This window comes from Myotis nattereri, assembly GCF_964212035.1.
Source record: "Myotis nattereri genome assembly, chromosome: 1".
NCBI classification, from domain to species: domain Eukaryota; kingdom Metazoa; phylum Chordata; class Mammalia; order Chiroptera; family Vespertilionidae; genus Myotis; species Myotis nattereri.
The window spans coordinates 91,021,920-91,035,609 of record NC_138075.1 but is presented as its reverse complement, the minus strand read 5'-3'; the positions used below and the strand labels follow the sequence as shown (position 1 = coordinate 91,035,609).

Below are 13,690 nucleotides of genomic sequence, written 5' to 3'. Positions count from 1 at the left end.
ACGCAGAAATTATGGCATAATTTTATTATAATTAGACTTGATCAATCTCTCAAATATTGGTTTGTGGATTTTTTGGGGAGGGGGTAAGGGTACTCCTTTCTAATGGGGAAATTATATAAAAAAGCACAGTGGAGAATGAAATTCGTGTATCAAAACACAACAGCCACAATATAGCTTGCTCTTTTTCTCAAAGCAATTCATCAATTTTTCTTTGGAGCAATAATTATTAAAGAAAGAGAGAGGAGAGCAAACTAATACACTATATATGAACAGAGTAAACTAATACACTATATTTCCCTGATATGATTCTCATATAACACATTTCTTTGTCATGCCAACTTCATTACCCTTCCCCACCTCTGTTAAAAGTTTCTATTCTGGTTTTTAAAAAATTATTACTTCCATTTCCCTGTTTCCATCTTTTTAACCACATAACTATGGAGTCTATGGACTACTTACTGCTTCAGTATCTGGATAGGAACACAGAAGACTGGCAGGATTCTCTGAGGGAGAAAGAACTGAATCTGATCACTTCTTTATATGTTCTTTCAGACAAAAATCCTGATCACAGTGACTCTAACTAGTACTGACCCCCACATCCAGACCACTGGCAACACTTATTATGTTTCCATAAGGAAACATAAACTCAGACTGAAAGACTTCCTTTCCAACGAATGACACAAAGCTTTTTGTCACATACATTACTCAAATAATACTCCCCATATTCCTGGAGGGGAAGGGGCAACATTATATATATATATATATATATATATATATATATATATATATATATATATATATATATCAGCAAGTTAAGAGGGCTACTAGATTAAAATTTATGATAAAATAACCTCATGTATACAGAGACACCAAACTTTTACATTATGTCAAAACAGTAATTTAATAGGATTTAATTCAGATCTAGAATTCAGAAAACAAAGCTTTAAAACACACTTTCTCTGTAAATTCATCCTCTTTGTTGCCATAGTTTTTGTGATTTTTGTATTATATCTTCAATACAAATGTCATTATAAGGATCTGACTACCAGAGAATCTGGAAAAAGTTCACCAAAGTACACAAGAGGCTGAATGAGATTATGCAACTGCCTCACTTGATAAAAGATTGCCCAAGTAAACAAACAGAGCAGAGTTCCTGTTTTTAAAAAAAAAAAGCCACTTTGTCTCCATGGAATAATATATTCATTTGTTCAGTGTTTTACATGTATAAATAAAGTAAATTGTAATTAAAGATTTTCCTGGAATATTTTTTCTTAATACTATACATTGGAGACCATTTAAACTTTAAGATGATTAAGGTTTATCAATGTTGAACAGTCTTTTACAGAAGAAAAAAAAAAGTTGAGCTTTACAAAACTTAGTCTCTATTTAAAAGAAAGCAATGCTCGCTGCCAGTACAATGGTTAACAGATGAACTTTTTGGGCAACTGGCTGTGGTATATGGGTCCCAGACATCTTGTTTCAAGTAGTTGTTACCTTAAAATTATTGCGACATATGGTAAGTATGTTGGCTTTTTTAAATATAACTTGGAGTTAAAAGTGTATCTTTGCCAGATGGATAGCACTATTTTTAACACAATTTATGAAAACATTCACTTTATAGATATTTATCTTAGAATTTGTGAGGAACAATTTCATACATCGTAAACTGCTTCATTGCATGTCATCAAAGTTTACTTCAGAAAAAAATATTCACAGACCATATATATGTGTGTGTACACACACGTGCACACTTATACATCTATGTGGTCTATTAATACTTCATATATAGATGGGCATGGATATAGATCGTCCTTGGTACTGACATGTCAGTTGCAATTGTTACTATAATCAGAAACAGACAATGTTAAGTTTTTTCTGCACTTTATTCTTTGAAATGAGATTCATCATTAAAATAATAAGACTCACTGATGCTAAATAAATGAAACTTCCTCTTTTACAATTTAAGAGCATTAGTACTACAGTTAGCAAAAGGAAATGAAGACCTCAGAAAAAAAACCAGCTGGTTCCTCAGAAATGGGAGGCGCCATGTTCCAGGTTCCAGGGTCTGGTCTTGAGCATCACAGTTCCAGGAACACCATTGTTTCCATGATCAGATTCTCAAGGACTAACAAACTCATGAGAGATTATAAATTGTGAAGGCTGTTTGCTCACCACTATCTCTATAGCTTTCGTAGTGTCCACACAGCAGATGTTCAATCAATATTATATGAGTAAATGAAACATATGTAGAGAAAAACAGAAAGAAAATTTATGGGTTTAATAACATTAAACAAACATTTCTATCCAATTCCCCCAAATTAACACATCTACTATTCAGAACTTTTGGAAGGCCAAGACTTCCATTTCCAGCCAAGATGGGGTAGCACAGGGACCAGAATTCCTCTCCTGCCTGCAACAGCAACAACAACAAATAAACAGAATATGAACCACAATTTTCAAGACATCGACATCGGACAAGGAAGGATAGAAAGATGGGGAACAAAGGAGAGGAGCCCTATGGACTGCCCGCCTTACAGCCTGGAAAGGGTTCCCAGGTCCAGCCAGGCCAGGGAAATACAGGCAGAGCCCAGGGGTTCCCTGGGTTGAGAAGGAGCTGAGAGACTGGGGCGGGCAAGGCGGCTCGAGGTCATTGGACAAAGTAGCAAGAGAGAGCTGCACAGGGAGAACTCTAAGGGCCTGCAGAGGGACACCTGGAGTATTCAGCTGAGAACTGACCAGTGCCTGCATGTGAGGAAATTAGCAGGGCCTGAGAAAGAGCCATCCAGGAATTACAGGGAGCAATGCTCCTAGCCACACAGGGCTGAGAACAGTACCTGTTCCCACCAGCCAAACCAGAAGGCTCCGAGCATCGAGAGGAGTACTCAGAGGGGTTTGCCTCCATAGTAACGTAATCACAGAAAGTCAGAAAACACACACACACACACACACACATCTTTATAGCAGAAGAGAAGATGGTAGGGAGGCCTTCTGTGGGGTCCATCATCTCCCAGAATTTCTCTGAACCCAGCGAGGACCCCTTAGAGTAGTGTTTCCAAAGTGTGGACCATGACCCATGGGTCATGAAATCAGTTTAGTGAGTCACCAGAATTTTTTTAATAAATAGAATAGAAACAGAGTTACACATAGTAAAGAGGTAAATATTGTTTTATAACGATGTTTCGTTTGGGTTATAAATACAAAAGTGCGCTGTGTGTGTGCGTGTGCGTGCATACACCCGTGTTGGGCAAATATTTTTTTATGTAGATTGCGGTCAAAAAAGTTTAAAATCTGCCTTCAGGGACTCTGGGCTTCCAGGTCAGGGAAGGCAAAAATCCTCAGCAGCAAGAAAACTTCAGGGCAGTGATCTCTACCCAAACCACTAAAAGCCGTGGCTCTGCAGCGAGCGAGTAGAGTATCGTGTTTAAGAGCACACACAGGCCTGGGAGTTAGGCTTAAGGGGAATCTTCGTTTTCCCACTCACTGACTACAGGACATTTATCTATAAAATGGGAATCACGGCCGTGTTATAACTGTGATCTAATGATGTTTAATGGGTTAAATGCAGGAGCATATGCTAAGACTATGACCTTAACCTGTTTCCTGGACCACAGCAGGCTCTCCTGGGTGATACAAATATATAACTAAGGCACTTATGATTCCTTTAGTAGCCAAAGTGAAGACAGGGAATGGAAACTAAAATTTTCTAAACGTCTCCAATATGCCAGGCATGTCAGGAAATCTTATTTAAATGCTCTTATTTAAAGACTGCTCTAAACGGTGAGCTTTCTGTTCTCGAGGGTTAGAAAGGTCAGGCGACTCACCCATACTTTCACAGCTGAGTAGTGTAGCCAGGATTCAGACCCAGAACTGCTTCTGTCAAAATCCCAGTAAGGTAATTGTCTAAAACAGTGAAGGTGATGACCATAAAAAAGGAGAAAAATAAATTATCTTTAAAGCTCAAAACTGTAATGTGTTTCCTTTCATGGTTAATGGTTTCTAGTGCAGCTCTCATCAAAAACATGGTGGTCCCTGGTGGTATTATTGTAACGCCAGGATATAGTTTCAGGGTTATCACCATCCACTGGAATGTTAGATCAAGAAGGCAGGGTTCTCTTTGTTTACTACTGCATCCCCAGTGCCTCTTAGAACACAGGAGGCATCCAAGAAAATATTTGTTGAGTGAGTAAATGAAGGAATCCTATTTCTAGAAAAGTCTACAAACATAGTTAACCTAAAGAAGCATGACACAAAAGTAGTTCATGGGTCTTTAAAAGACTGGATATCTATCTGGGGTTGTAATGACCCTTGGGATGCCCAAAGACTCATTTGAGTCATGTCTACACCACAGAACTACCTCTTTCTAACAACAGAGTATTATTTGGCCCCAAACTCTACATTTTTTTCTTGCTTCATTTTACTGGGTTAAAAAGTAATAGAGTAGAAGACATATGCGATTACAAAATACCCAGGCCATTTCTGGAGTCTTGGGAAACAGACTAGCAAGACCTAAGAGAGTGCCTTATCGAAGCTGCTTATGGCTGCCTAACGGAGTACCCAGGAGTAAAGCATCACGTTCAAGCAAAGTTGTTGCCCAAAATGTTTGGGGTGAGGGGATGTAATGTATTTATGGTATGTTATTCAAAGTGATTAATTAGATTTGCCTCCTTAGAAACTCATTTTCAGGAAAATTATATGAAGCATCATCCACTGGAGGAGCCAACAAAATCATCATCATCATCATCATCATCATCATCATATTTTAAAGGAGGGAATAAGCAGCTGTCCTCTGCTCAGGTGGACAGTCTGCCTTTAAGCAGGGATGGGCTGGATGACCTCATTGAGTCCTTTCCTAGTTTATAATGACATCTTCATCATCACTGAGTGTTGGGAAATTTCTTGGAACAGTAGGTATACACAGCAATACAAATGCAAGTTAAGCTGAGAAGTGGCTGTCTTTTACAAGTCAGATAGATAATTGGGCGTTCACTGGGAGAGCAATTCATAGAGAACAGAGGAGACTGAAGATTTCAGGTCTCTATGCCTATAATTCTGAATCACTGCCATAAAAAAGAAGTCTATTGATGTCTGGGGAAACTAAAAATGGTCATGGTAAATGGAGGCTGTATGGTCCATTTACTGCTATAAAGGATCCCATCAGCTCCTCTGTCGGTTATTATAGCTGCATTTGAAAATGTGAATGTTAAAGTAAGATCCAATAGCATCTACCGGAGACCAGATTAGAAACTGTGTTCGATAGTTCATCATTTTTAAATGCTGTTTAATATAATGATTCACTAAAGAAATTTGAGTCAATTAAAGGGTTTGTTGCAGGAAATTGCTATAAATCTCTGGGTTTGGTTTTGTTTCACAGTTTTTCACCTTTGAGCAATATAAGAAATTGCTAGGATATGTGTCACTGTCGCCAGCATTGGTAAGTGAGAATATTTATTATACTTGAGTGTGTGTGTGTTATTTCATAAAACAAAATCTGGAAACAAAAAGCCTTTTGAATCCCCAAGCCCGACTACTAAAATATGAATTCGAGTTATTCAATGTTCAGCTACTTGTTGAAAGCCATCTTCCTAATAACTCACAATTTGGCTATTTTATAGCACCCAGTGATGAATTTATTATAATAATGATATGTGTAGAAAGGCTCATATGATATATGGTCAAGAATGCAAAATAAAGAATACATTTGTCAAAGACTCTTTTAAAGCCAAGACATGCATGTTTATATACTGCACATATCTATGCAAAAGTCAAGATGCCTAAAACTATTTCCTAGCAGGTTACTTTTCCAGCTTTTACTTAAGCTGTAGTAAACATAGGGCTTCAGGCGACTCTGTGGTCATATGCGGACTGAAGAGTCTTTTATAGTCAGGGAGAATAATGATCTGACAATGACACATCTCAACGATTACATGAAAACCACTTGGTAATTCGAATGTTTCCTACCGTCTCCTTTCCTTCTTGGTGACTTTGCAGCTTTTCACAAAACGAGTTAAATAATATTGACCAAGTACATGCTACAATATGTGCGTGTGCTATGAGAGCCCCAGAGAGAGCAAATGCACTAATTTCTCCCTTTGCATCTGCAAAACAACACAAAACAAAGTCAAATCTGCATTGCCCCTCCAATTGAAAACTCTCCTCAACTCAACCAGAGGCAGTGTTCTGAGCTTCAACTCTAATTACTTTACTTGTAAAGGTTCATTTCAGGATATTTACTTTGCCAAATAGGCTGTCCAAGAAGTATCTGTTGTTTAAAAAGTCATGCATGTCCCTTTTCAAGAATGATCCTATTTAAAAAACTACTAGTATGGCTTAGTGTTATGACAAAGAAACCTCTTGTCTAGTCTCCTACCTAAACAAGGTGGCTCTGAGGTGGCCTCGTATAAAAGAAGTGGTACCATGAGTCCTAAAATTAGGTAAGTTTTTTTTTTTAATTCCTTAGTGTCTCCCCTCAATGTCACTCTTAACTTTAAAAACAAGTTGTTCAAAAGAGAATTAAAAACCTTTCTAGCAAAAGACAATAAAGTATGGTCTCCAGAGGGCCAGCTGGCGGCTCCTGTGTGGAGCATTGGTACCATGTGAGAAAACGCAGTGCTCTCGACTCTCTTGGGAATTGAAACAGAAAGCCTTTGGCCACTCCAGCTACCATAACCGAATGCATGCAAACTGTATACAGTTTTCCCTTTCTCTTGAACTCATTTATTCTGGTTTCTTTCTGATACAGCTAGACACTTAAACAGCCATTAAATGTTCCTGGTGCTCCCACATGAAAAGCCTAGGAGGCTGGGATCCCGACAGTTACTGCTGGTCTCTGGAACAATCTGAGTAACATGATCTGCTGATAGCTGATCAATTCTTTTGACAAGGGACTGCTGAACACTATTTCTGACAGCAAATGTAGCTGAGTTTATAGAACAAAAAAGTGAATTACTTGGAAGATTGCATATAGTAATAAAAACCTGAACATCTGGATTTCAGCTTTTTCAGTCAGAAAAGTTTGGGACTACTATTTTTTTTTCCTGCTTTTGGCTTCCATGATGGAAGCCCAAGATACATGAACAAGATATTTGATCTTTTACCCTATGCAAACCTGTTTAAAATTGAAATGAAAGGACATGAAAGAAAAACATGATTAGTTTCTCCCTCTCTCCTGGAATCTGCATACAGCACCATTCTTCCTGTCCATCTGTATGTGCAACAAGAGTGGTTTTTGTAAAGTACTTGACAAAGGGCTTTCACACATGACTTTGACCCCCATAATATTCTGATTAGGTAGGGGCATTTCATATGATTTTCTCCATTTTACAGATGAGAAAACTGTGGCTTACAAAGGATTCAGTGATTAGACGCAGAGCTGCAGCTAGCACATATGGTGTCTTTATGAGAATTACAAAAAGGCACCTCTTTTTTCTGACTGACACCTCTCCAGGGCTCCAGCCTGGCAAGTGGGGTGCAGGCTGGACTGCAGGCTCCACACATACTTTTGTACATGGAAGCGCTGGTCCAAATCAATCAATAAATGGCAGAACCAGGGCCTAAACCCAGACCCACTAGCTCTGGATCCTTGCCTCCCCTTCTAAGGTTATAGAGCATTCCTTTGTCCCTTTTTGCTTTTAGTCTCCGATTGGGAGAAAGCAGAGACTTCTGAAAAGTTACCTGTTCTTTACTCTTAATTGGAATTTTTCTCCTCTTAGCTGTATATGGTACCCTCTCTTCTCTGAGAATTAGGGCTTTGGAACTAAAGAATTAATTTTTTTAGTGTCTGTTTTGCAGATTTGAGGCTTTGTTTCATTTTGTTTTCCTGCTGTGTGTGTGTGTGTGTGTGTGTGTGTGTGTGTTAATTATTGTGGTTATTTTTGATACAAATTTTCTGAAAAATCTTTAAGTGTTCTATTTACAGAAAAAGTCTAGAAAGTTCTTTCCTACTGCAGAAATTCTTAAGAGATAGCAAATAAGTCATTTGCTACATGTTCTAGATTTTAGTTGAGGCCTTCAGAAAAACATAGCCATTTCTCGTTCCATTCCTCAGCTTCTAGGTCTGGACAACTAGTGCATATGTCAGGTTTATAAAACGGGGGAAGGATGAATAAAATAAAACTTTGGGGGATAGTAGTGTAGAATAGTGGCTCTAAGAATACAGCTGTAAATTTAAATGTTGTAGCTATACTGTTTAGTTACCTGAAATTTTGCCTTTTTAAACACTTTATTTATGGTTCTGCTCCTTGAATTTTTTAATCTGCCCAATAAATGTATTTAAGTAGATATTTTACAATGAAGCTCTCCTTTTACAAGTCAAACTCTCTTTTAATTGTTCCATGTGCAGATGATTTAGTATTCACCTTAAATCAGTAAAACAACCTTTCTTCTCATTAAAAGTCATTTTTGATGGGGCCTTGACATTCTATTTTGAATTGTTAGGATGTGGTTTGCAGCTTCTGTAATTTCTTCTTCATGAATTGTCAGCATCTAATCAAGAACTAAAGCTGTTTAGTAATGGTATATGGTGCATTTATGTAAGTTTCTCCATTTTCATCATCACATTCAGTTGCACTGTATTGTGAGTAGGATGCTTAACTTAGTACACATGGTAACTTGTTTTAAAGTATTGATTTATTTAATTTTCTAGACATTTGCCATTGCTGGACTGGGGTCTGGACTAACAGAAGCCATCGTGGTTAATCCTTTTGAGGTAGTAAAAGTTGGCTTGCAAGCTAATCGGGACACATTTACAGAGGTAATCATTTAAGGTTTTCCTATTGTTGAAGGAATATAAGATAAAATATTAAAAGTATATATAAAAAATTATGAACCCAGCCCGGCCACATGCTCAGTGGCTGGTCCCGGTTCAATTCCCCGTCAGGGCAGATGCCCGATTGGGGGCTAGATCCCCAGGGTGCGGAGCGCAAGAGGCAACCGATCAATGATTCTCTATCATCATTGATGTTTCTAGCTCTCTCTCTCCCTCTTCCTTACTCTCTGAAATCAATAAAAATATTTTAAAAAATTCTGAACCCAGTTCTTATCCCTTGCTAAGTCATATAAAATTATTGTTAAAGAAGTAGCATAAGAAAACGTCAAATTTCTCCCACAAGGAAAATGTTAACAAAAATGCTCTAAATGGTGGGGGCTTGTCCGGGGTGGGAATGGCTGGGGAGAGGGTTTTAATCAGGGAAAAAAGGAGACATATGTAAAACTTTAGACAATAAAAATAAATAAATAAATGCTCTAAAGTCTGATGAACAAATACATATTTACATATTTTTATTTTAGAGTTTTAATGTAATGTATGATTTATTTGGAAATGTTTTCTCTACATTTGGCAACACTTTGTTTCACGTTATAGTAGAATAGACTATAGCAAAAACCACTGAGATGATAGTATTATTGTTTCTAAAAAATTTATGAAGTCATTTTTAGAAATTACCTCACTCCTTTCCCTACTCCACCCTCGGCCCTCCTTCAAAGATTCTGATAATCTGTCAAGCTTGTCTTTTGGTTAAGTCTGAATGAGCAAGTTACTAAACCTGTGTAGACATCACTACTTGGACTATGATGGGTCTTGACATTTAATCGCTGGTACGTACTGTTCTGTGAAGACAGCTTCCCTAGGTGTGTGCTGCCTTCACTTCCTTCCAGTTGCCTAATAATTCCCGTTATCACCAAATCCAACTGTTCTTGCTTTATTCTTTTGGGTGTCAAGCACAAGGTAGAGAAAAAATAAGGGAATTGGTATTCCGGATCCTTCCTTAGCATTTTAATTTAATTCCACAACTGGGTAGCATGTGGTTTAAATTGGTTTGGAGTATCTGCTGACCTGAATTTCTCTGTAGAAGAGTTCCCCTGCCTACTACTTAAGCAGCTGCTAGTGGGTGGAGACCCCCTCACTCCCACCCCACTTCCTGCTGCTGAGAGCTCCCTGCCAGCTTCTTGAGCAGTGGTGTGTGTGGGGAAGGAGAGGGCCTCTACTCACCTGTAGCTACCAAGGCCTGAGGAGGACAGGGCTGCCCCCCTACAGCAGACGGTATCTACTCAGGTGAAGTCCATCCTAATTAAGGGAGATTTTTTTCAAGTTTCAAAAGATTGTCTTAATTGCAGTGATATATAGCACTTCAGAAAAGGTTGAAAATCCCTATGTTACCCTAGTCTGTGTTTCTGTTTTGCTTTCTTTCTGTTCTTCCTTAATGATGGAAAGAGATGGTGAGGAATAGGAGGAAATGAAAGAAATACCTTTCAAATGCCCTATCAATGGAGCATTTAAAACAACGCCTATGGAATCTGCTCAGGGAAAATTTTATTTGTTAGGCTGGGAGAATTACCAGCTAGGAGTAAAGTTTGGAACTCCCTATCCAATTCCTCATTTTACCTATTGGGAAGCTTGTCTTAGAGCAGCAGTGAGTAAGCAAAGGAACAAACATGCCTTCAACTTCAGCCCTTTATCAAGGCAGCATGTAACCAGAGGGACACAGAGCACCAAGGAGTGCTCACAGGGATGAAAATAATGAGTTGTCACAGCACCTCTGCTCATACCTAATGGTCTTTTCTCTCCTCTGCCCTCAATGAGGTTCTACGCTGAGGCCAAGTAAGAGCTGTTAATGTTTTGCATGTGTGAAGGCCTTGCTAGAACATGGTAAACAGCCTTCTAGCCCAGCATGAGAAGGCTGCATGTGTGTGTGTGTGTGTGTGTGTGTGTGTGTGTGTGTTCCCAGCTCATTTACACGAGTGCACTCTGTGTAAATTGTTTATGTGCATGCAGCTGTTTTTTAAGTGGAGAAGAAAGAGGCACTTGTTTGGGATCATTTCTTTTGCATAATCCACTGAACTGATTCATTGTTAGATATTTACTTAGAGTAAAAGCTACTAGGTACATTGTAAAATATTTTCAATATTCCTTTAACTAGTCAGAACTTAAGAAAGAAAGGATCACATGGGTCACATGTGTCAACAACTATCAAGATTCAGTAGCTGAATTGAGGTGGCCCTTTATATGCAATATTGATCAAATTGAAAGTAGTTATGGTAGTACACAGTCACACAACATAAACTATGCCTATTACAAAAAAATCTGAGAGAGATGATGCGATAAGAAGAGCAAATTTGGATCTAGTTATTTAAAACTACCCATCACTTTTGGTCATACAACCATTCCCTATATGTATGTTTAGGACCCATTAACTCCAAAGCCTTTGTCCACTGACTAGCCTTTTCTTTTCTCCAATAAGGGGGTACCCCTGTGTTGAATATAAACAAATATTAGGTGTGCTTGCTTTAGCATTTGTATGGCCAAGAATAATTATTGCTATCTTCACTCTGAGGCTTTGTAGATTGTCAAGAAGTGTGAGGGTTGGGGGTTGGAGAAGGAGAGGAGGAAGAAAAAAAGAAAGTGAGGAAGAAAGGAATTCATGTAATGCCCAATGCATTTAAAAAGTATACTTCTTTTTTAATTTCTTTATTAATTAAGTTATTACATATGTGCCTTTATCCCCACATTACCCCCACATCCCCCCCCACTCATTCCCTCACCCCCCTGTTGTCTGTGTCCATTGGTTAGGCCTATGTGCATGCATATAAATCATTTGTTTGATCTCTCCCCCTTCCCCCCACCCTCCCCCACCAATGCATTTAAAAATTATACTTTTTTTAAGAAAAATGTTTGAATTCAAGTATAAAGGTAATGCAAATTAATGTTAGAAAACACCAAAAATATATATTTCTGTGTATACATATAAGTGTATAAATGTACTAAAATGATCTAGAGCAGCACTGTCCAATAGAAATGTAATGTGAGCCGCATGTCCTAATACCTATATTAAAAAATGTAAAAAGAAACAGATGAAATGAATTTAATACTATATTTTATTTAACCCAATATATCCAAAAAAGTATCATTTCAATATGTAATCACTCTAAAAATTATTATATAATTTACACTATATTTTTATACTTAGTCTTTAAATCTCATGTATATTTTATGCTTATAAGCACATTTCAATTTGAACTAGAGCATTTCAAGGGCTGAATAGCCACATGTGGATAGTCATGTCCTTATAGGAAAATGCATATCTAGGGAAATTAATACAAACTTTTCACTGGAAAAGAGATTGGAGTGGGGGAGAAGAAAGCAAGAATTTTAAGGAAATGGCTTTGTGTAGTTGAATGTTTAACATGAGAACACATTAAGTATTCTGTGAACACTTACTCTAAAAGTTGCTCATCATATAAGACTTAGAAAATACAGAACAGTAACAAGAAAAGTAATTAATCCAAAAGAAGTGTTCTAATGGCTCTGCCAGGATCAAGCCTGCCTTAGGGAAAACCTTCCCAACTGATCCTGGTAGGAATGACTTGCTAGCCCATTTAGGACTCAAACTGTTCCTCTTTTGTTAGGAAAGGATAGTAGTAATGGTCACTTCAAATGGTGTCAAGCTGTCAATACAGTCTGACATATAGTTATGGTTTAATGTGTTAGTAGTTATTATTACAAGATGCTTTGGATGCACATTTAAATGTGATGATATATACAAAAGTCTTAACACAGCACCTGGTACATGATAAGCACTCAACCAAAGATAACTATTTCTAGATGCAAGTTGATCTTATAAATCCTTAAGTTCAAATAGAGACAGGTTATCTTGAGATTTTGACCTGATTAATATTGAGCAGTCACAAGTGACACCAGTGTGGGCATGAAAACAGCTTACTGAGCAATGGTCAGGCTGCTTCTTTAGGTCATTCTCAGCTGCCAATAGGATCCATTTAGCCTGAATTCTGTAGCAGGGCCTAAGGGCTGGCAGCCTAGTTCCAGTGCCTATTGACAAGGTCTTTAAACACAGGTCCACTGTCATCAATACTAGTTGGGTATCTGCTTGCTATAAATAAATAGCATATAGCAGCAGAAGTTAGAGATGACACTGAAAGCATTTAAAGCAGAATGAATTCTACCTGAATCAAGACATTTCCCCTCTGGAATAATCATATAAAGTTAATGTGGGTTATTGATCAAGCCTTCTTGGTCACGTCACATGAAGGCTGCGAACTAGTAAGCTCATTTTCAGCCTTTTCAGTCAATTACAGCTACCAGCTGTGGTGGAACACGGAATGGATAGGTAGCTGCAGAATCATGGCTTGACACCTTTAAGGAAAGCAGAGAAGTTTCCTCAGAGGCTATTTTGCAGGTAGATAACTCTTGTTCTGCCAGTGCTGTGAGTTTCTGGGGCAGCATGTCTCCCCTCCTGGGTGTGCACCACCCTACATGCTGCACAGTAATTGTGTTTTTTCCTATTTTGTCAGCTTGAGGAGGGGAGTCACAAATTAGTCCTTCAAACATGAAAATTTCCTAAGAAGTTGTGGTAGTTGAGAGGGGCTCTTCAGTAGAAGACATACTAAGGCAGCGGTAGTTAACATTACACTCAAGTCTTAGAGGCGACAACAGAGTGATGAAGGAGCAAAGGACTGCCATGGTTTCTGGTGCACAGAGCATGGTCTAGAACAGTGATGGCGAACCTATGAATTCATTTTTTTTGGTTGATTTTTCTTTGTTAAATGGCATTTAAATATATAAAATAAATATCAAAAATATAAATCTTTGTTTTACTATGGTTGCAAATATCAAAACATTTCTATATGTGACACGGCACCAGAGTTAAGTTAGGGTTTTTCAAAATGCTGACACGCTGAG

General features: G+C 38.1%; 1 protein-coding gene across 1 annotated transcript in view; it reads left to right on the top strand.

Moving 5' to 3' along the window:
• Window positions 1–13,690, top strand: part of SLC25A21 (solute carrier family 25 member 21) — a 535,471-nt gene that overhangs the window by 485,451 nt on the left and 36,330 nt on the right. The window contains exons 5-6 of the mRNA XM_081094811.1: window positions 5,372–5,431; window positions 8,642–8,749. Coding sequence (XP_080950937.1) covers window positions 5,372–5,431; window positions 8,642–8,749 — 168 coding nt within the window. The remainder of the gene's footprint in view (window positions 1–5,371; window positions 5,432–8,641; window positions 8,750–13,690) is intronic.